Below are 20,209 nucleotides of genomic sequence, written 5' to 3'. Positions count from 1 at the left end.
TTTCTTTTATTTTGTACGCTCTTAGGTACCACCGTTTACAAATAACAGAAATAGGCTGTTACTTAAAATATTTTAATATTAAAAAAATTGGTAAGGTCACAGAAGATAAAAGAAAACTAAGTTATGGCTACGAATCCACCAAACATAATCTTTTATTGCATTAAATCAAAGTCAGTTAATATATGTATAAGTATTAAACATAATTGTTATTAGTGTGGCAATCAATATTAAGAACAAATTGCTTTCTCGCAAGAATACGTTTGGCGAGTAGCTTTGTAATTTGTATCTCTGGAAGCAATGAGCGACATTAGAGCAGACAATTTACATCTCTAATGAATGACTGTGACTTGGCCGAATAACAGTCGTCAATTGTCAAGTTTCTAATACGAAGATAACATGACAATAGATTAAATTTTATTATTTACATATTTTTACATTTTTCAATTTACACCTTAATGAATTTGTATATTAATTATAAATGAATTTAATTTACAAATAATGAATTTCTTTGTAATAATTGCTACTTTATTTAATTGGTAAGTGGTTATTGAATATGAAATAATTTAATTTTTTAAATTTCTTGCTAACAAACTGTTATTAGTTTACAGTTTACACATCAAATAAACCATGATTTCGATTTATTAATATTTACGCAAAGTTGGCCCGCTACGGTTTGTAAAGAATGGAAAAAGATGAACCCTCGACATAAATGTACAATGCCACATAAAAATGATGCCTGGTCTGTTCATGGCATATGGCCAACAAAACTGGGAACAATTGGTCCTGCCAACTGTAATAGAACTTGGTTATTTGACCCTGAAAAGATTAGACCGATTGAGGATAAACTACTGGAAGAATGGACTAACATTTTTAATGGTATGTATAATTAATATACATAATTGTATTATTACTTCATTATATCGAATTTGTTAAAATTTTCAATTGAATTACGTGTTATAGGAACTTCAAACTATGCACTCTGGGCTCATGAATGGACCAAACATGGTACCTGTGCAGCCCAAATGGAACCATTAAATTCTGAATTGAAGTATTTTTCCATAGGCCTTGATTGGTTGGAAAAATACTCTATGGCTAGTATTTTAAGTGGCGCTAGTATAATACCTTCCAACACTGATGATTACCATATAACAGATATAAACAATGCTGTTAAGAAAACCCTTAATATTGATCCAGCTATTGAATGCAGAAAAATGGATGGAGAAAGTTATATGTCAGAAATTCGTATATGCTTCACCAAAGAATTAAAGTTATGTGATTGCGATGGAGTTTTGGCTCGTAGAGACATTGGTACTGATTCTATCATAACCAATTGTGATGGAAATAAAAACATAATTTATCCTCACTATAAGGAAAACAGTTTATATATCCAACTATATAAGTTGGTTACATGGCTTCAATGGTTTACCCTGTAATTTAAACTTAATTAACATTGTTTTGGATAGCATAATATTAAGAGTTTTACAAAATGATCTAGTTAAATTTTGTTTATATTATGTAATTTTTTTGTAAAGATTTGCCTCATTTTTCACATTATTTGTTAAGATTTATGTTATGTATCATTGTGTACAATATTTAAAATAAATTGTTATTATTATTTAATGTTACAAAGTTTCTCTATGTCAATGAATTTTAATATCTACTGTACTGTACAATATCTATATAGACATCTTTTTATATTGTAAAATTATCTTAATGAATATTTCCTCTATGAAATTGAAATTTGGTTCCTTTGTACTTAAATGTTTTTAATTATTTACCTAATTGTATTAGAATAATCTTATAGTAATAGTATAAATATGAAAGCTGTTTCAGTTTTACAAACCTGATGTGACAAATTATGCAATAGAATATATGGTTTATGAATACTGCTTGAGGGACAAAATAATTATAGGCTAAAACTTAGATTAAAAGTGAACAAAGAGAGAACTTGTCATTTCTTATGCTTGAATTTAGCGCATAAATAAAAAGTTAAATGTATGTGTTTACTATTTATTTCATACCAACTAGCTTTGAAGTTCAAAGCTTAAAAAACTTTCCTATTAATGGTTGATATCTTACACTACTGATGAGTGTTTTATATTGATAGATTTAAATTCTGAGTTGTGTATGGTACTTCTGTATGTACAGTAGTAAGTATTACTGACTTTTCTATTGTGAAGCCTCGGGTTCAAATGCCAGATGGGGCCAAACATACAATAAACATTTAAATTATTACCATTGTCATTACTGTTAGGATAGTGGTGTTTATACTACCCTGTGCCTCAAACTTAAAGCATCTTGTCTATAGAGATAAATCTTATAACATATTTTTAGTTAACCTTTTACACATGTAATAACTTTATTGTACAATATTAATTTCAGTTACTTCTTGTTATCTAGCGTGAGTCCATGAGCAGCTATAAAACTTATTTCTAAGTACCAAGTTGTTTGCCCACATTCATGAAAAAAATTGGTTCTTTAAAAATGATGCACCACTTGTGGTAAATATTAAAAACAAATCTTATTTACTAAGAATATAACCTATGTTTACTTAAGATATAGGTCAAAGTCTCTATATGATACATATAATATCCTTCTTTTAGCTTATCACTCATATTTTCTGAGAACTTGGTCCATTAGTTTGTCAGTAAGGTGGTGCACAGGATCAAAGTGCGTTGCCTCCACATTTTATTTATAAAGGTTGAAAATTTCATCATAATATAGATTCTTGCAAAACAAGAAACTGTGATGAAAACTATTTGATTACCTATTTGCTTATTTTTATTTTTTATAGAAGAATAATAAACATTTAATTTACAGAAGTTTATTTGTTTAATGATTGATCTAGTGATTAAAAATATTATAAATAAAAATGTTAGTCCAAGATAATGTATATTAATTTGGCAACTATACTGTCCATAATAAATGATTACATATGCTGAAACATACATTATATCCTGACCTCAAGTTTACCGTTTTTCTTACATTTTGTGGAGAACTGTTGCATATCTAGCATAATTATTATAATTCAATAAACAAAACGATAATTTGAGATTTTATTTCAGAAATGTGAGTAACATTTTCGTTCCCATAATTTTTTTAATAATCATGTAACACCAATACATATTTTAATATGAATAGTTTGTACAAATAAATATGACCACCATAAACACTTTCCATGTGGAATTTAGTTCTGACCTTTAGATACTATTATGACCGCTGATGGCACCAAACCTGAAAAGAACAAACACATTAAAAAATCTAAAACACTTAAGCTTCAATGGCTTATCAATATTAAACCTTTCAATAAATCATTTATACTTTTTAAATAAATTATTTTTTATATATTATTCCCTTAAAATAATAATACATTTGAACTGTGTTTTAAGTATTGTGTAATTGTATGGCAATTATTATAACTAGGTAAACAAAATTATGGAAATTAAGTAAATAAATGTATACCTAATAAATCCAATGGTTTTTCATAGTCATCTGAAGTAAATATCTTCTTTGGGAATGTGGTCATGAATTTAAAGTGATCCTCTTCTGAATATTCTGGTTTATTCATTTGTAAAAACACCCTGCAATAAATAAAGCAGTATGTAGCAAACAATATAAAATGCAAGTGTGCAACTATAATTCATCTATTATGCATGTAATATATTTTATTATGGCATGTTGAATTCTGTTAGAAAATAATTGATTGGTTTAAGAGACCTGCTTATATATCTCACCTAACAGCAGCCAACTGTTCCTTGGCCCCAAATGTTTGTGACAGAGACTGGCCATCAGGTAGTCGCAGCTGTATCCTGGCCTGCTCATAGGCCACCTTGGGGCCTAGAGTAGGAATAACTTGTGGAGGAGCTGGCACTGGCGCAGGTGCTGTTTGTCCAGATGCAGCTAGCCTGCAATTTTTTATGTCATTTAATGTAGTTTGATAGGTCTTCTTGTAACTGTCTATTATAAGGTGGAGTTTCACATTTTGTGTTTAATAAAATAGATGCTTTAAAGACATAGATGAAAGTGATAATGCTTAGATAGGTAAGGATTTGGCTTAGATGATGTATGTAATATACCTTTAAATTGAAAATGACAAATATACATTTTTAAATAAGTAAAAATCAAACATAATAATTAATTCAAGTTTAAACAAGGCAACTAATTTTTGAAACTATTCTTTCCGTATCACCTTATTTCCAACTGTTATATTAACTCTTTGTTTAAAATTTTAAGGACAAATATCTCTTAACAACTACACAGTCCTACAAAATGGTTCATATTAAGATTAATGCCAAGTTATCATTTGTTCATACAGCTTTAATGTTTAAATTGATTATAAGAGTAAACATAAATCCTAAATTTGCAAATACAAGTATATTATTTACTATTTTTTTATTTGTGTTTTGAAAATATTTTCCTAAAATCTTGTTACAACAATACTGACTTCCTTGCTTGCTTATCAGCTTCTATTTGTGCTCTGACTCTTTCTCTGGCCTTCTGGTCCTCCATTTTTTCTCGCCTCCTCTGTTCTACCAACTTTTGCATCTCTTGCTCTTGAAGCCTTAATTTAGCTTCTTGAAGATCTTTTCCAGATTTAATTCTTAACCTTTCTCGTTCTAAAGCTTCAGCCTGTAAATTTGTAAAATTATATTATAGCTAAAATAAAATACGCTTAGTACATTTATAGTAAGAAGTACAATTTTGCATCATGTGCACTTTATACAGAAGACATATTCTATTTGGGAGTTTCAGAATATGTATTTAATCAAATTTATATTATTCAAAAGGCGCTAAATAAAAAATATTAAATTCTATATTAAGGATCTTACCTTTTCTCTCTCCTCTCTTTCTTTTCGCTTTTGCTTCATTCTGTCTTCTAATAGTGCTAATTGAGCTTTTTTTTCCTCTTCAGTCAATGGCTTTTTTTCTTCCGTAGATTCAGAGAAATTGCTATGATTCGTTTTAGCTGCATGAAACTCCATTTCATCTTGATTTTTGAATAACTTTCCACAATCTTCGCATTTGAAAGACTTTGCTTCAACTTCAGCATCAGCAGTTGAAGTCGTCTCGGAAGAACTGGCAGGAACAGTTTCGGCAGCGGTGGAAGGGGTAGGAATTGTAATTTCAGCAGATGCCGCCGCACCACCCACTGTATGCCCAGGACCGGCATCCATCTCCTCCGCATGAGCTAAAAGCCATTCCATAGCCGGTTCCACTCCTTTGTAATTTGTAACGGCCAGCGCCTTTTCACTATAAACAAACATACAACAACCAATTAAATAACCTAACATTTTCTGAAAACAATACATATCAAACTAACTTACGCTTTTTCCTTGGGGAACCCCATTTCCATTAGAGTTTGTATTTCAGCCATTGTCGAAAAAGTAATCTTTACTATTTAGTATATATATAATACTTAATAATTTTAAAAGTTAAAGTAATTATCACTTTTCATCCCTCAAAATATCTTTCTCGTAACAGCCAAGTGTCAAAAGCAGTGTCAACTAGTGGTTTGTCATATTATGTGAATACGAGTTATGACTGACAAGTGTCAACTACCCTTAAAAAGGTCAGAGATATGACACGCCCCTACTACTTCTATAAATATTACTATTCATATTAATTATGAGTGATGACAATACATTTTAAATTCCGTTGCTAACACTACTACCGTGTTATTGTTTTTTTTGTAAATCTATAAAGATGGCATCGCAAAAACGGCATAGCAGGCGAAAAAGTATACAAAACAGCGACCCTGGAAAGATTTTGGATTTAGTTATGAGTCTTACCGATGATGGTGCTGCGCAACTGGAAGTAAAAATAAATACCTACGTTAGTGTTTTATTTAAATAGCATTTTTCCATTATTGAAAAGTATTGTAGCATAAGTAAAGTATAATTGTATATATGTCCGTTTTCGTCCCTTAAAAAAAACCGTTTGAAAATCATTCTGCGTAAGTCATTATCAATTATCAGTTACGCGATGAATGCGAGGCCGATGCAGTTCTGCAAGTGGTGGTTCACAACGCTGGTATGGAGGCCTCACTTGATGCTGTGGATACTATTGCTTTAGCTAGAAAAAATAAGATATGTGTAAGTACATGTAAACGGCCTAATTTACTCGGTCGGTTTGCCACAAGGTGATAACATTTTAGTGCATTGTTCTATGATTTTAACCGGGGAGAAAAGATTTGAACAATTCGATATAATATGTTTATGAATAAAAATATATTAAAAACGTAGGTAGCGTTTTAATTTTAATTAGGACAAAATTCTTATGAGTGATGACTGTTTTCCCTTGAAATCATAACTTTTTGGTTTAGTCATTTTAAAGGTTGTTAGATATCGTTACGTCTTGAAATATTAGTATAAATAGTAACATAATTTCGTTAGAACATAATATTAATATCACAAAGAAATTGCATGCAATGAATTTGTAGATGACCACAAAAATGGCGGATGTATTGAAATCAGTGGTCGAACAAAACGATATTCTAACGAACTTTGGAGCTGATTTTCAAACAATCGTTTCACCAGTAAGTAAATTAACACTCAGTTCTGTTATTAATTAGTAGTTTTATTTTTATTCAAGTTTTTAATGGTTTTAGGAACAGTTACGTTTGTCAGTCATGAACGCTAGGTTTGTTAGGAGCAAACGCGTCGTTTACCTGTTGTATTTAGAAGGTACTAGAATATCAATAAGATTCAGTTTTTCAACAACTAGATACTATCTGTTGAAAATTAAAATGAAAGTAAAACGTTACTATCGCCTAAACTTTAAAAGAATATGAAAGGCTTCCGCATCGTGTCTTTATTTATTTATAAGTAATCCTAGTAAAATATACAAAACCGTAAAGATAAGTCAATTTAGTAGGTACATGAATAGATAAAAAAATAAAAACTGAAATTAAACCTTAAATTAACTACAACATAATACTTTAAAGAAAATAGACATTTTTACTACTCCTAAATAAAGTCCTCCGAGGAAATATTTCCCTCTTTGGTAAGGTGGAAAATGTCAACATCTTCATAAATTTTACACCCACACATTGGGTGAATTATGCAGATAATTCGTGTTCGTGCAAGGCACATCGAACACTTGTTAATATCTTGACGCATATATTCCTAAAGTAATCAATAATTTTACGTATTCTCGCTTTTCAGTATGTCACGAAAGACAATATTAAAAAACGCGTGATTATGTTTCCCGTAGCAGACAAAACATTCTCGGTCATCGTTTGCGTGATTGCGCCAAAGATTTTGGAAGAGCACGTTACCATTCTGATACACGAGTGTTTTTTGTAAGTACTTAAAAAAAATGTCTTTATAGATATTATACAATTGTATACGCTATAGAGTATTCACAAATAGGCAGCTCTTTGACACCGTAATGTTTTGGTCCTATACCAAAATTTTAATAACAGTGACAATTTTTGATGCTTCACTACAATAAAAACCCATAAATCATTTGATATTCATGGATCAAATGATCTCAGTCTGATTTTAAAGTTTCTATTATTAGGTTCGTGTGGCCAGTACTAAAAAAGGCCATAGCTCTTGAATATGAATGCACTTTGAAGCAAAAATGCCAGCAGTTACTGCGGGTCGCTAGACGATTGTTTACACAAGTAAGTTTGCATGCTGATTCCTACTAAAAATACAAACCACCTTTTAAAAATATATGATTACTTTTCTAATGAAATATGTTTTTTCTGAGTTTTAAATAAAGTCCGCGTAAATATATTCTAGTATTTAGAGCATCTATGCATTAAACATAAACGTGACGTATATAATTATTTACGTAACTTCTTATAGTCCCATCTCCTTTTGACGGTTAGCGATCATTATGGTTTTGGTGCATAAGCTGTTCTTTGTTCTTCTGGATACGGTCCAGCATGGTTATATTTTATATGCGGTATTTCCAATATATTTTAGGCATACGTCTAAAAACCCAGAAACGCTTCCTGTTTTTTAGCTGTCAGCGTCCAAGATTCTACGAGCAGCACAGAGTAGACTTCGCGCAATGCGCGCTCAAAGTTCAATTTAGGTGTTTTAACAGTACATATTTGCAGTTTCGAAAAGGCTTTCAGCGCTTGTTCAATATTTAACAACGGATTAAGATGCTATGGTCATCCTTTTCATCAATCACTGTGCATATATATCGTATTTTCGAGACGCCTTCCAAAGCCTGATTGTTGGGGAGTATAAGTTGCGTGAAAATCTCCGATGTTCGGCTTGTTGTCATGTATTTTTTACGTATGTATCTATCTAATAATATATTAATTTATATTCGAGGTGGCTTCGTTGGAAACATTACTCCAAATAGCAATGGATCAAGCGAAACAGTTGACGAAAGCAGAGCATTGTTGTGTACTGTTGGTTGACGTTGAGCGAATGGAGCTAGTGAAGAGATTTACAGGAACTACGAATTCCGTAAGTTTTGAATTTATTAACGGGTTTTGCGCTACATCCGCTAACAGGTCGACTTCGTGACTATCCCAAGTGTAACGTAAGGTTACCTACCTTATTTTATACATTTAAATAGACGTTTCAACGGCTGAAACGCGTAGAATAAATTCATATATTAGTAGTGTGCAGAAAATATTTAAAGAATTTTCTTACCAGGATGATAAAGAAATGTCTGAGCGCCGTTTTCCAATGGACGTTGGCATAACTGGTCAAGTGATAAGTACAGGCACTTTGATAAACTGCAAAGTCGCTAAAAACCACCCTGCGTATTATTCTGAAATAGATTGTAACTCGGGAGTCGAATGCAAGTATGTATGATTTTGGTAGCTTAAACTTTGCAGCAATGGAATCTGTAACTCAATTGCACGTGATATTGTTAACTTTTAACGCCTGTTTAAAATCTGAAGCAAAAATTATTTTGTTTAATGTTGCTATAGCAATTATTATACAAATCGAATCAGTTAAACTATTCGTTAATCGACTTAGTTTTCATTGTGACGGTAAAAAGTTTAAAATGCTTTATGATTTTCTAGATCCATTCTATGTTTCCCAATCCGTGAGCAAACCGGTATTATTGGCGTTGGGCAATTAATCAATAAAATTGGCGATCCGTATTTCGATGCAATGGACGAGGAAATGGCTCTCGCATTTAGCATTTATTGTGGAGTCTGCATCATGCACTCTGTGGTCTATCAGAAGATTCAAGAGGCGCATATAAGGAATGCACTAGCTAACGAGCTGGTTATGTACCATATGAAAGTACGAAACGTGTCTAATAGTTGGATTGTCTTAATCTTAAATGTTCCGATTTATTTGGTGTTTTTTTGAAAACGCAGTTAACCGGTATAATGAGGTGGAATGCATTACTTTTGTAAACCAAATCAATGATACGTGTAATATGTACGAAATCTTTTTTTATTATTATTTTTAATAAACGCGACGTCTTAAAGGTCGGCGACTCTGAAGTATCCCGTCTATTAGAATGCTCTGGTTTTCACAACCATCCGCACCTGAACAGTCTCCATTTTAACATTCGTGCGCTGCCTCTACGGGAGCTACCTTGCTATGTGCTGAAGATGTTCGATGATCTGGGTTTTGATAAAAAGTATGTTACTTAGCTATCTTAAGACGAACTTGAAGGTTTCACAGGACAGTATATAAAACCTCATCGAATAAATCTGCATCAAAATCCCTAATGCTTTGTTATTTTTTATAAAATACGGTCATTGAAATTAAATGCAGTTTCTGCAGCCTATGCACGTACCTTTATTTTGGCTATACAAACATACAAAAATATGTATTTTTCCTTTCTTAAATTAATATCAATTTCCTATTTCTTCACTGCTTGTTGTACTTAGTCTAAATATATTGTATATGTAAATGTTCCTTGTATCTAATAATTGACAGGTTTAATATAAAGAAGCACAAGCTTGCCCGCTTCATACTTCACGTGAAAAAGGGCTATAGAGATGTACCATACCACAGCTGGCTTCACGCATTTAATGTGGCGCAGTGGGCCTATGCTGCGTTGACTAATTACAAACTTATCCAGCAAGGATACTTGAGGTAAAATTTGTATAGTTCTGTAGTCATTCGTAGGTAGAATTTAATTTATAATTTATAAATTTGTCATTTTAGTGATTTGCAAGCACTCATGTACGTGATAGCAGGATTGGTGCACGATATGGATCACCGAGGAACAACAAATAGCTTTCAAATTCAGGGCCGTAAGTATTTGAATATTTATTTCATAACAGCTTACAGGTAACATAAGTTATATACAACAAAAAAAATTATACAAACACTTAACTATAGCCAAAGATGAAATAAATAATATATGCAAAAAGGTGCAAACATTTACGAAAGGAAAAAGTCTCTACCAATTATTAAATACATTAAACTTAAGTAATACCTAATTCGGCTGTGTTTTATTATGAGAAAACACCCCCAGTGTGTATGCACGGATAGAGAATTCGAAACCCAAGAATCAATTTTGATGTGTTCCGATGATATATAAGGGAAGAAAGTCCCTTGAAATCCTCTAGACTAAGATTCCCGGTTGTTTCCGTGCATCTCTCAAATAATTAAAGATATTTTTATGCAGTTTTATCACAGTTTGTTGGTATCATGGAAGCAAGCAATATAAGCATGATAATTTTTCAACAACCTATAACCTACCTTTTATAATAATACGCTCGTGAAGTAAATAAATATTTCAGAGACGACTCTAGCAGCGCTGTACTCGAGCGAAGGTAGCGTAATGGAGCGACATCACCTCGCACAAGCGATGTGTGTTCTCAACACGGAGGGATGCGATATTTTGGAGACGCTTCCAAGACGGGACTACGACAGAGCCATAATGACATTACGGGATTATGTTCTGGCGACGGATTTGGCTAACTATTTCAAGTAAACGATTTGAACCTTCAATGTATATATATGTCTCTGATCACGAAGGCTGCAGCTATTCTTGTGTGTTAGATTAATTGATAAACCCTTTTGTTAAACCTGGTCCATGTCATAGTGCTCGCGAGTGCGTTGCCAGCCTCATACATAATTATTTTTTAAAATTGGTTATGTTGTTAAGCCACTAGTTCCAGAGTAATACTTAATGAAATGAAGAAAAAAAAGTAAATAACTTTAGTGAATAAATGAAAAGACGCTCAGCAAATAATAATTACAGCGGTTCGCATCTCCACGCCGGTTCTCCTTCCCCGAAGAGTAACGACATATGATTATTTTAAGCATATTTTGTAGGAATCTCAACGAATTTCGTGCAATATCGTATGACTTCCAAAAGGGTAATCGCGGCCATACCACAGCTCTGCAGTCGTTGCTAATGAACGCAGCCGATCTCAGTGACCAACTCAAAGACTGGGGATGTTTGAAGAAGACCGCTGTTAGTTTTTATTGCTCATCCTTCTCATATATTAATCCAGCCATAAAAAAATATTGTACAAATGATAATACATATTTTGATTAAAATAATGTAATATAATTAAAATTTATACCTACATATGTATTATAGTCTCAGAAAGAAAAAAAAATCTATTCGAAATGGCCACGTTTAGATTTTATCGAGGCCTTTAATCTGTTTGGCTACGAATCTATTTCAAGGGAAATTTCGTCTGGAAAGTCCATGGTATATTTAAAAAAAGTGTATTGTTGAGAAATTTCACAAAATGATCCATGACTGTATCTTGATACACTTTGGCTGAAGTTTTCACTGGTTTTTGGTTCACAAAATATTAAAATGAATCCTTGATGAAACACGAACACGCACAATTAAAAAGAGTGGATGGTGTTCACTCCCTTTAATTGTAAATATTGATAAGTGTACATCTAGTACTTTTCCCATAGTCTCTTTGTATACAGTAATGGGAATTGTAAAAGTAGATGGTGATGATGATGACGATGAAGGTGGTAATGATGATTCCGGAAATATAAATAAAGATCATTCCAATGAAGATAGTATTCGTTTTTAAGGTTTTGATAATCCATGTTCCTTATGGTGAAAAGGCATGACACTAAACTCTTTCGAGTAAAAATTTACACACTTGAGTGATAAATAAATCAGACTCATTCGTTTTTTAACCATTTCTGAAGTATCACTCCTGATAATCAATTACTTCTTATCTATTGTTATAAGATTAGAGTTAATTCAATCTCGAATTAACACATTTAATAGCCGTGGATCTGTAAAGTATTACAATCAACTGTTCATAAGATAATTAAGACTTCTTTATTCCGTAATTTCAAGTAGACGTAGTCTAGTATCAGCTAAATTTGTGCCATTTCGTGACTTAAAGAGAAAATTAATAATTTGTATTAACAAACTAGTTTAAGTAATAATAATAATTAAACCTTATTTATTCCTTGAAAATGTCATTATTTTTGTTTAATTCCAAGTTAACTCCTTAAGTTTGAGTAATACAAATATTAAATCGAATAGGCAATTTATAAATTTAATATATTGTTTCTTTGCAAATTTATCTGGTGACGGAGAATGGCTGGGCCATTTACGCTTGAACATATATTAACTAATGTTAGAATGTTTCATTCACACAGTCAAAATTCACCAATAGCGTTACAATAACAACAACATTATATTTGTTTGAACAAATTCTCAACCCAAAGCAATAAAGCCGCACAAAAATGAGCATTCAATGTCATTATGAAACAATCTATTACGCAACTATTATGATTATGTACTGAAAGCAGCGGTTTCGTAGGCGGCAGTACTCAGCGAATTCTTTAAGCAAGGCGAATTAGAGAAGAGTAGAGGTGATCTGCCTCCGAATATCATGGACAGGGAGAAGTGCTTCATACCAGACCTTGAGATTCAGTTCTTGACTACAACATGTGTGCCTTTATTTGAGTGAGTAGTCACGGCTTAAATGATACTTGGTAAGTTATGAATTGATTTAATTCACTGTAATTTTTTTTATTCAGTAACAAAATACCTTGACCTTGTTCGATCACTTATTGTATGAATATTCTTGTGTGCAGAATAGTTGGCCGAATAATCCCAAAGGCAAGCCCTTGCTTAAAAATTATCGAGAACCACATTGAGAGGTGGGATGCAGCTATACCTATTTTTGCAGAGGTAACATCTTTTTCTGTTAAAACCTAAACAGTAGTTTCACTTTTCAGATATGAGTTTCTACTTACATTACTATCTAGTAAGAAGCAAACCAGCTTTATTATACAAAATGGTTTGATTTTCATTGAATTATTTAAGCGTAAGTAAGCACAAATAAGCGTAAACCTTACTTTAATACAATGAAATTTGTGGTTTCTAATTGTTTGAGCCTGATAAGATTTGGAAGGCAACAGTGAGTGCTTTAAAACTTGTAATAAATTGATTCAATTACTGACTTTAATTATTATTTAAAACATGATTTGATGAAGTTTTCAAACTAGTAATTATAAATTCAACTTTACGTTTACGTTTATGTAATCAAAGAATATTTTTTTAAGGTTCCCATAACAGCTGGCCTCTCAGTCCTCCTGAGTCCTGAATTAGACAACTTGATAGAACAGAACCTCAAGGAGAAAGAAAAACAGAAGTTGGAAGCTGAGCAGGAAGAAGATTAATATATATATTTATTTTGATAGTTGTTTGTCTCAATTTTATTGTTTGGAATTAAATTATTACATTACGTATTTATATTTCTGTCTCGCACGATCGCGCGTTAATCGCAATAAGGAAAAATATGTCTTTTTAAGGTGCCGATTGAGATTTTTATTTACACACCAGAAGGCGCTAACAGGCTCAGTATTGTCAGTTCCATTCGAGTGTTACGTAATTGCGAAAATTTTACGTCAGGCGCATTAAAAAAAAAAGTAAATCGAGGTTTCCTTGTGTGTCTTACGTAAATCAAACCTCAAGGTAGTACATACAATATTATTCCTAGTAATAAATCTAATTATTACATTCAAAAAAATAAATAAAACAAGTTAATTTAAAATAATAGTTTAATAAATGTAACAAAATGTATAGTTTGGATATTATCACAAATGTTAGTCTTCAAGAATAGAGAAAATCTATCACAGCATATGTCGGTTACTTAGATAAAGGAATGATTTTTTACTACCATGAAAGTTAACCAGTCAGACCATTTTCTGTGGGCTGAATTAATTCGTCAATAAATGCCTTGACCATGTTCTCAAGCTCCATTTTCTTCGCCTCTTGAGCGCTGAAAGCATAAACTCTTAAATCAACAGTCCTCACTGTAAAACTTTTAACATAAGTAAAAAAGTAATAAAACACAAGGCCTAATGGCTTCTGCGTGCGACCCTCATCCCCGAGGTCGTAGGTTCGAACCTCGGCTGTGCACCGACGACTGTCTATGCGCATTTAACACTCGTACAGTGATGGAAAATATCGTGAATGTGGCGTGCTCGAATTCAAAAATCGACATGTATTATTTATGAATAAAAATCAATCTGAGGCCAAGACCGTAATAGGGTTATTATTATATACTAAAAGTTGAAAACTCACCAAACAGTATCGGCCTGGCAGACAAGTTCCGTGTAGTATTTGAGCTTCGGTTCGGTCCCACTCGTGCGCACCGTCACGCTGAGGCCGTTCGAGCAGCGGAACGTTATCATTTCCCCGCTAGTGTACTTCTGGTCCAGGCCAGTCCCAGAGATTTCTGAAAAAAAAAAATATTCACAAGGGTCGTTTAGTACTAACGAGTAGTAGAAAATTTATCATTGACCGACTTCAAAACGAGAAGGTTAAACAATTAGTCATTTTTAAATGAAGGTCTCGAATTTTCGACTTACTCGCTTCGCCTTCCGTGTCGCTTTCTTCGGGGATCTTGACTCCGGCCGTGAAGTCATTTACGAACACCACTTCGCACGGACCCACCGCTTTTGGGTACTGAAAAAGAAAGTAATATGTCTTAAATTTGTAATTACAAAAAGATATACTTTTCCTTACGCGCATCTTATACACGAGTCTAACGACTTTTGTCATAGTTGTATATATATATATTTATAAATTAAAATGCGTGCGTACAAAGTACACATGTCAGAAGTGAAACTTTGTAAATTAATTATTACTAAGGTAAAAGCCCCAATAGATGATCATGTACCAGTATATGATCACTCCACGTATTTGTATATCTATATTCACACTCTATACGTGCTAATGACGTTATGCGACAGAAATTCTAATATAACTACTAAACGAATACATCAACCAATAGCGTGTATTTATCTCTCTTGATATCCCTTTCTCACACTCTTCCAATCGGTCTCAATTGCTCTCTTCTCTTTCTTCGTCAAGTCGCGTTTTGTCCGTAAGCACTTTACCCTCGTGTGCCTAAAGAAGTTTCACTTCAAAAACATTTTGGATTTTATTTTAATAAAACCACACTAAGGCAAGGTTTTTATAAACTCGTTCGTTAACGTTAAAAAATCAACCAGACATATTTCCGAGTCCGTTACAGCTTCTCCTACTTCAATCATTATTTATTATTTATTTATTAAGACTTTGTTACACTACAGACAATAAAAAATTGAACATAATTAAATCAAAAGGAGGGCAACTGGTGGCCTTATCGCTTTCTAGCGATCTCTTCCAGGCAACTACTGTGAGTAATGAAAAAAATAAAAATGAATTAAATTACATAAGATAGGCAAGTAGTGCAAAAATACATGTTATTAAGATAAAAACTAAACAGGAACAACAAAAAAAACAAACTAATCTAAAAAGATGATACATTAAAAATAGAAAGTAAAAATTAAAATTTTTATTTATTATTTTTTCATTATTTTAATAAAGAGAATAACTCACAACTCCTTTTCCGTGAAAATTCCTTATCCGAAGAAATATCTTCTGTACGACGGTCGGTTCGTTGAGAAGAAAATACCCGTTGTACGAGACGTGATAGCCGAAGTCACGGTACAACACTTGTAGCTGATTCTGAAGACTCGACCTTCGAGAATAGAGATGAGAAGCCAGCGATGCCACCTTGAGTAGAAACGAGGCAGTTATACAAATTGAATCAATCATATTGAGAATAGAACCCAGTAGATGGTGAGACCACACCGGCTTATATCCAACCCTATAACACTTAATATGTATTACATGCAAAATCATAATTGTAATCGATGAAAGTGTACCTGAACGGCGGCCGAAACCCCATCTTTATCTGGAACACTAGGACTACACATGTACCCAATGGCCTCTTCGAACGCGAATATTGGGACTTTGCCTTCCTTCTTCAAGAGTAACGTCGCGTTGCCTGTGATTTTATATAACAAAACATTAAGTTTCAAATGTTAAAACTGGTAATTTTTCGAACGAAACAGTATGGACTAGTATGAAATAAAAAAATCGAATTTATAAGGCTAGGTCAGGTTACTTTTGAACACAACACTATGAATTTAAATTATTTTTGCATGATTAATAAACAACAATATACATAATGAAAATGTCTGACCCATCCATTTAAATCCAGTAAGGGTCTCGACAAAAAGGCCTTTGCCTCTTGAAACGGCCGCCAACATCTTTGAACTGACAAAACTGGCCAACAGATACACCGGTTCACTGGCACCGGAATCGAAAGACTCAGTTCGGATTAAATGCTGTTTTAATATCCACCATCCCAGAAGTGAGCCCATTTCATTACCAGAGAAAACTTTCCATGATTTTGTTCTAAAAGGATATATTATTATACATTTAAGACAATTGTTTGGAAATTTAATACTGTTTCATATTTGCTGAAAGAGATTTTTGCCCAAAAATACTGGATTAATAGAATGAAATAAGTTTGGCCCTCACTCAAGGTTATATTCAGCCACGGCCAGTCTATCTGCATCGGGATCGTTCACTAGTACGAGTTGAACCCCATTTTGTTCCGCTAAAGCTTTGCTCATCTCAAGACATTCTTTTTCTTCAGGATTTGGGAAGACCACAGTCGGAAAGTCAGGGTTGGGATCTTGTTGGTCTTTTACACTTATAGGGACCTGAACATGTCACAAATATAGGTTAATAAAGTTTTTCAAAACTGAATAAAAGCGAGGTCTTGTAAGGTCACTTATGAAGTGGACGAGAAGACACAGATAACTATACAACACAATTTTTTTTACTGAAAATCCAATATTTTACGCAGTGGGATTCTTTCTAAATTTATATAAGAAAACATAGTCCACCTTTAGATTGGCAGCATCAAAAGCCTTCAAGATAAACTCATAGCCAACTCCATGCATTGCGCTATATACAGTAGATATTTTAGCATGTTTGTTCTGTTCCAGTACATCATTATGAAGACTACTTTGAATATACTCCATGTACTTAGTGGTCACTTCCTCCTGACAGTTTCTGACCATTTCATTATTTTTCAGCTCATCAATATTCCAATGATCATCTGGGATCCTAGAAATAACTGGTAAGAGTTAAAATTGGCAAACAAAATTTATAATACACTCCTTATATGGATGTGAACCTCAAATAAGGACAAGCTAGTTTTTAAAAGGTAATTTTTATTACAGCCAAAACCGTTTACGACAACATAGTTTAGAACAACATACCAGTTATATTGATCAAAATCAAAGGTTGAACTCTATTGTATTAGGTACTTAATAACAATGTCATTGGCTGTTACATCTAACAGTTTTTGAGATACCCATAGATGTAATTATAACAGATTTTGACTGTAGTTATATTTTATGAAAAAATGTGACTTCCAATAAGAGGAAATACAAAAAATACATCTCAAGTGTTGAGATATTATTATAAATTAGGAAAATGTGTATTACAAGGTGAGTGCAAGCAGTGTATGCATAAAATGAACTACTCACTCTAAACAATTTAAAATTTCATACAAAATACTGTCATCATGTGGTGAAATCACTTGAGACCCATTGCCCCAGTAAACTTTGTACCCATTGTCCTCTTTTGGATTATGGGACGCTGTCACCATAACTCCAGCAGCAGCACCATAGAGAATGGTTGCAAAAGAAACCAGAGGTGTGGGGCAAACTAATGAAAATAGATGCACTGGTATTGACGACGAGATAAATACTTTTGCTGTTAATTCTGCAAACCTAAAATATATTTTATTTATAATATATTATTTTTTAATATCCAATGTCTAAAGTTCACTTCTGAGATCCCTTATCATATGTTATTCTCACATGCTTAGTTAAGTAAGATAATAATTTTGTCATAAATCAAAAATACCTTTTGCTATTATATCTGCCATCAAATCCAACCACAATACCATTGATTAGTTGACGTTGAGTACATACTTTTTTAACATAAGAACAAAGCCCCTGAAATTGACACAGAAAAGGTTTAGTGTACTATTGACTTTTCATGAGTTGCAGGATAAAAAGTCAATATAAACTCGTGATAGAGCATGATAAGCTTAAACCACTGCCTAACATAGCTCATCATTGTATTTGTTTTAAATATTTAAATGCAATAATTGTGAACTACCAACATAGCTTACGTCTAAATACAATATTTTATTTTATTCAATTTATACATCACTCTTAACTTTAATACTTAAATAACAGAATTAAAAATTTACATATTGCATGTACTTTTAAATGGTTTTCATTAAACTTGTGTTTTGAGATGCTACTGTACTGTATAGAAAATAATATTCATATGCTTCACCTGTGCTGTTTGTAACACAACTACATCATTCATGCACATGTAACCAGCACCCATTCTTCCACGGAGTCCAGCTGTGCCAAATTTCTGTCTACTTAACATTGTTTTTTTTAATTTATCCCATCTACAATGCTCTATGTCCTCAAGAACTTCGCGGTGTGTAGTCGAATTCTAAAATAATGAAATAGAGGTTCTATATAAAATCTGTCTCAAAAGTTTAAAAATTAGCATCACTTAGGTATCCATATAAAACATCACAAACCTTGTCGAGCTTAAGCCAGCGGTGTAAAGCATTATTTAAATTAGAATCACCACTATTAATTGAAATCATTTTGAAACTTCAATATTTACTTAGAGTTAGAATAATTAATTTTAAAGTAACAGGCACAAGTCCACGATCACTCAAAACATAAGTAGCAAAATTAAAATAATCTCGCAATACGGGGGGCAGATTACTCTTGGGTAATCGATAGTAAAACCTTGAACTATAAGATAAGAGTTTTCTTGAGATACTTGTTACTTTGAAATAATAACAATTGTTAATGAATAAACAGTGGATTTATCATTTAGTTCACAATTGACAATTCCCAACTGTGAACTGAGGGCCGGCAAGAGCTAAGGAATTAGATTGGTTTGTTGGCTGCCTCTGCCACTGTCAACATCAAGAATTTATTGCCAATGTCTTTTACATTGACAATATAAATCCCAACGTCTCTGTAAATTTCATAATCTTTTAAACTATATTTTCTTGCGTGCTCATAATGTTTTCCCGAATTTCGAAACCGTTTGCGTTAGCCACTAAGCCATACTATAAAATACTTGATTTTTGTTATACCGTAGTTATTATAGGCCTACTATCAAAATATCATTTTCCAATATTATCGCATGTATCAAACCGGTTAAAAATTTATTAAAAATTGAGTATCTAATCTACGTCAATCAGTATAAACGAACTGAAACGCCGGATATCAATTTTGAACTTGTTGTCTACTGTTTCGAAAATTTCATAAGTTATTAACGTAACCTGTCCGCCACGGTCACACTGATTAGGAAGTTGATTTTCCAATCAGTGGCCAATCATTTAATTGTAATTGCAACACCGGAAACGACCACTCCAAGCCCCTGGGGTTGCCCCTGCACGTCCGTCCGACCATGCTTTTAATTCATCGGTACATGCTCTTTTTGTTACGGCTTAAATAACCTTTATGTGGGTTTCATGTAAATAGGACTTTACTTTACAAATACCAAATAGTCATAATTAATATCGGTAATAAAATTGAGCAATAACAATGTTTCAGAGCCACTCGTCACGGTCACCTATTGGTCTCTGACCACTTGGGTAATCAAACTCTAACTTTGTTTATTAATTTAGAATCACATAAATGATGTTTATGAACATCAGTAAAGCACTCACAACCTTACAAGGACACTTAAATTAAGAGCCCGTCATGATCTGAGAGTATTGAAAAAGTTACATTTATTATATCCATTGCATATAATAAATCTTACTTTTGTGACTATGTGTTTTTATGAGTATGAGTAGAAAAATATTATTTTATAAATATTTCTTGATCTCGTAGAAGTACTAAATTATTATTATAAAAAT

General features: G+C 32.7%; 4 protein-coding genes across 4 annotated transcripts; 2 read left to right on the top strand and 2 right to left on the bottom strand.

The window, feature by feature from the left end:
• Window positions 1-458: 458 nt before the first annotated feature.
• Window positions 459-1,998, top strand: LOC123708448 (ribonuclease Oy). The gene is made up of 3 exons (XM_045659158.1): window positions 459-536; window positions 602-876; window positions 961-1,998. Exons 1-3 carry the CDS (start codon window positions 499-501, stop codon window positions 1,431-1,433), a joined length of 786 nt encoding a protein of 261 aa, XP_045515114.1. The 5' UTR covers window positions 459-498; the 3' UTR covers window positions 1,434-1,998.
• A 1,045-nt stretch (window positions 1,999-3,043) lies between these two features.
• On the bottom strand, window positions 3,044-5,497 carry LOC123708447 (UBX domain-containing protein 1-B). The gene is made up of 6 exons (XM_045659157.1): window positions 5,325-5,497; window positions 4,830-5,250; window positions 4,445-4,629; window positions 3,735-3,905; window positions 3,463-3,581; window positions 3,044-3,234 (listed from the first exon to the last, which is right to left on the bottom strand). The coding sequence occupies exons 1-6, from the start codon at window positions 5,372-5,374 to the stop codon at window positions 3,188-3,190; spliced, it is 993 nt and encodes a 330-aa protein (XP_045515113.1). The 5' UTR covers window positions 5,375-5,497; the 3' UTR covers window positions 3,044-3,187.
• Window positions 5,498-5,583: 86 nt separating this feature from the next.
• LOC123708446 (cGMP-dependent 3',5'-cyclic phosphodiesterase-like) lies at window positions 5,584-13,640 on the top strand. The gene is made up of 16 exons (XM_045659156.1): window positions 5,584-5,832; window positions 5,976-6,092; window positions 6,440-6,535; window positions 7,164-7,300; window positions 7,522-7,627; window positions 8,295-8,432; window positions 8,625-8,776; window positions 9,002-9,227; window positions 9,419-9,573; window positions 9,876-10,034; window positions 10,107-10,195; window positions 10,688-10,877; window positions 11,226-11,367; window positions 12,701-12,846; window positions 12,978-13,074; window positions 13,449-13,640. The coding sequence occupies exons 1-16, from the start codon at window positions 5,704-5,706 to the stop codon at window positions 13,563-13,565; spliced, it is 2,196 nt and encodes a 731-aa protein (XP_045515112.1). The 5' UTR covers window positions 5,584-5,703; the 3' UTR covers window positions 13,566-13,640.
• A 292-nt stretch (window positions 13,641-13,932) lies between these two features.
• Window positions 13,933-19,217, bottom strand: LOC123708730 (phosphoglucomutase-2). The gene is made up of 12 exons (XM_045659583.1): window positions 18,866-19,217; window positions 18,607-18,774; window positions 18,166-18,257; window positions 17,784-18,029; window positions 17,136-17,358; window positions 16,765-16,949; window positions 16,424-16,638; window positions 16,104-16,225; window positions 15,775-15,951; window positions 14,760-14,856; window positions 14,473-14,626; window positions 13,933-14,167 (listed from the first exon to the last, which is right to left on the bottom strand). The coding sequence occupies exons 1-12, from the start codon at window positions 18,932-18,934 to the stop codon at window positions 14,074-14,076; spliced, it is 1,842 nt and encodes a 613-aa protein (XP_045515539.1). The 5' UTR covers window positions 18,935-19,217; the 3' UTR covers window positions 13,933-14,073.
• Between the last annotated feature and the right edge of the window lie 992 nt (window positions 19,218-20,209).

Source organism: Pieris brassicae, chromosome 4, assembly GCF_905147105.1.
Source record: "Pieris brassicae chromosome 4, ilPieBrab1.1, whole genome shotgun sequence".
In the NCBI taxonomy this organism is placed as follows: domain Eukaryota; kingdom Metazoa; phylum Arthropoda; class Insecta; order Lepidoptera; family Pieridae; genus Pieris; species Pieris brassicae.
The sequence above is the reverse complement of the archived record's forward strand: the minus strand, read 5'-3'. Positions and strand labels throughout refer to the sequence as shown.

Coding starts and splice junctions, on each gene's coding strand:
- LOC123708447 (XM_045659157.1), bottom strand. CDS start 5,374: ATGGCTGAAATACAAACTCTAATGGAAATGGGGTTCCCCAAGGAAAAA. Junction 4,630..4,829: donor AAAGAGAGGAGAGAGAAAAG/GTAAGATCCTTA, acceptor ACAAATTTACAG/GCTGAAGCTTTAGAACGAGA. Junction 3,906..4,444: donor GCTGATAAGCAAGCAAGGAA/GTCAGTATTGTT, acceptor AAAAAATTGCAG/GCTAGCTGCATCTGGACAAA.
- LOC123708446 (XM_045659156.1), top strand. CDS start 5,704: ATGGCATCGCAAAAACGGCATAGCAGGCGAAAAAGTATACAAAACAGC. Junction 5,833..5,975: donor AAGTAAAAATAAATACCTAC/GTTAGTGTTTTA, acceptor ATCAATTATCAG/TTACGCGATGAATGCGAGGC. Junction 7,301..7,521: donor CTGATACACGAGTGTTTTTT/GTAAGTACTTAA, acceptor TTCTATTATTAG/GTTCGTGTGGCCAGTACTAA.
- LOC123708730 (XM_045659583.1), bottom strand. CDS start 18,934: ATGATTTCAATTAATAGTGGTGATTCTAATTTAAATAATGCTTTACAC. Junction 16,639..16,764: donor GTGGCTGAATATAACCTTGA/GTGAGGGCCAAA, acceptor ATATCCTTTTAG/AACAAAATCATGGAAAGTTT. Junction 16,226..16,423: donor TACTGGATTTAAATGGATGG/GTCAGACATTTT, acceptor ATAAAATCACAG/GCAACGCGACGTTACTCTTG.
- LOC123708448 (XM_045659158.1), top strand. CDS start 499: ATGAATTTCTTTGTAATAATTGCTACTTTATTTAATTG. Junction 537..601: donor ATTGCTACTTTATTTAATTG/GTAAGTGGTTAT, acceptor AACTGTTATTAG/TTTACAGTTTACACATCAAA. Junction 877..960: donor ATGGACTAACATTTTTAATG/GTATGTATAATT, acceptor TACGTGTTATAG/GAACTTCAAACTATGCACTC.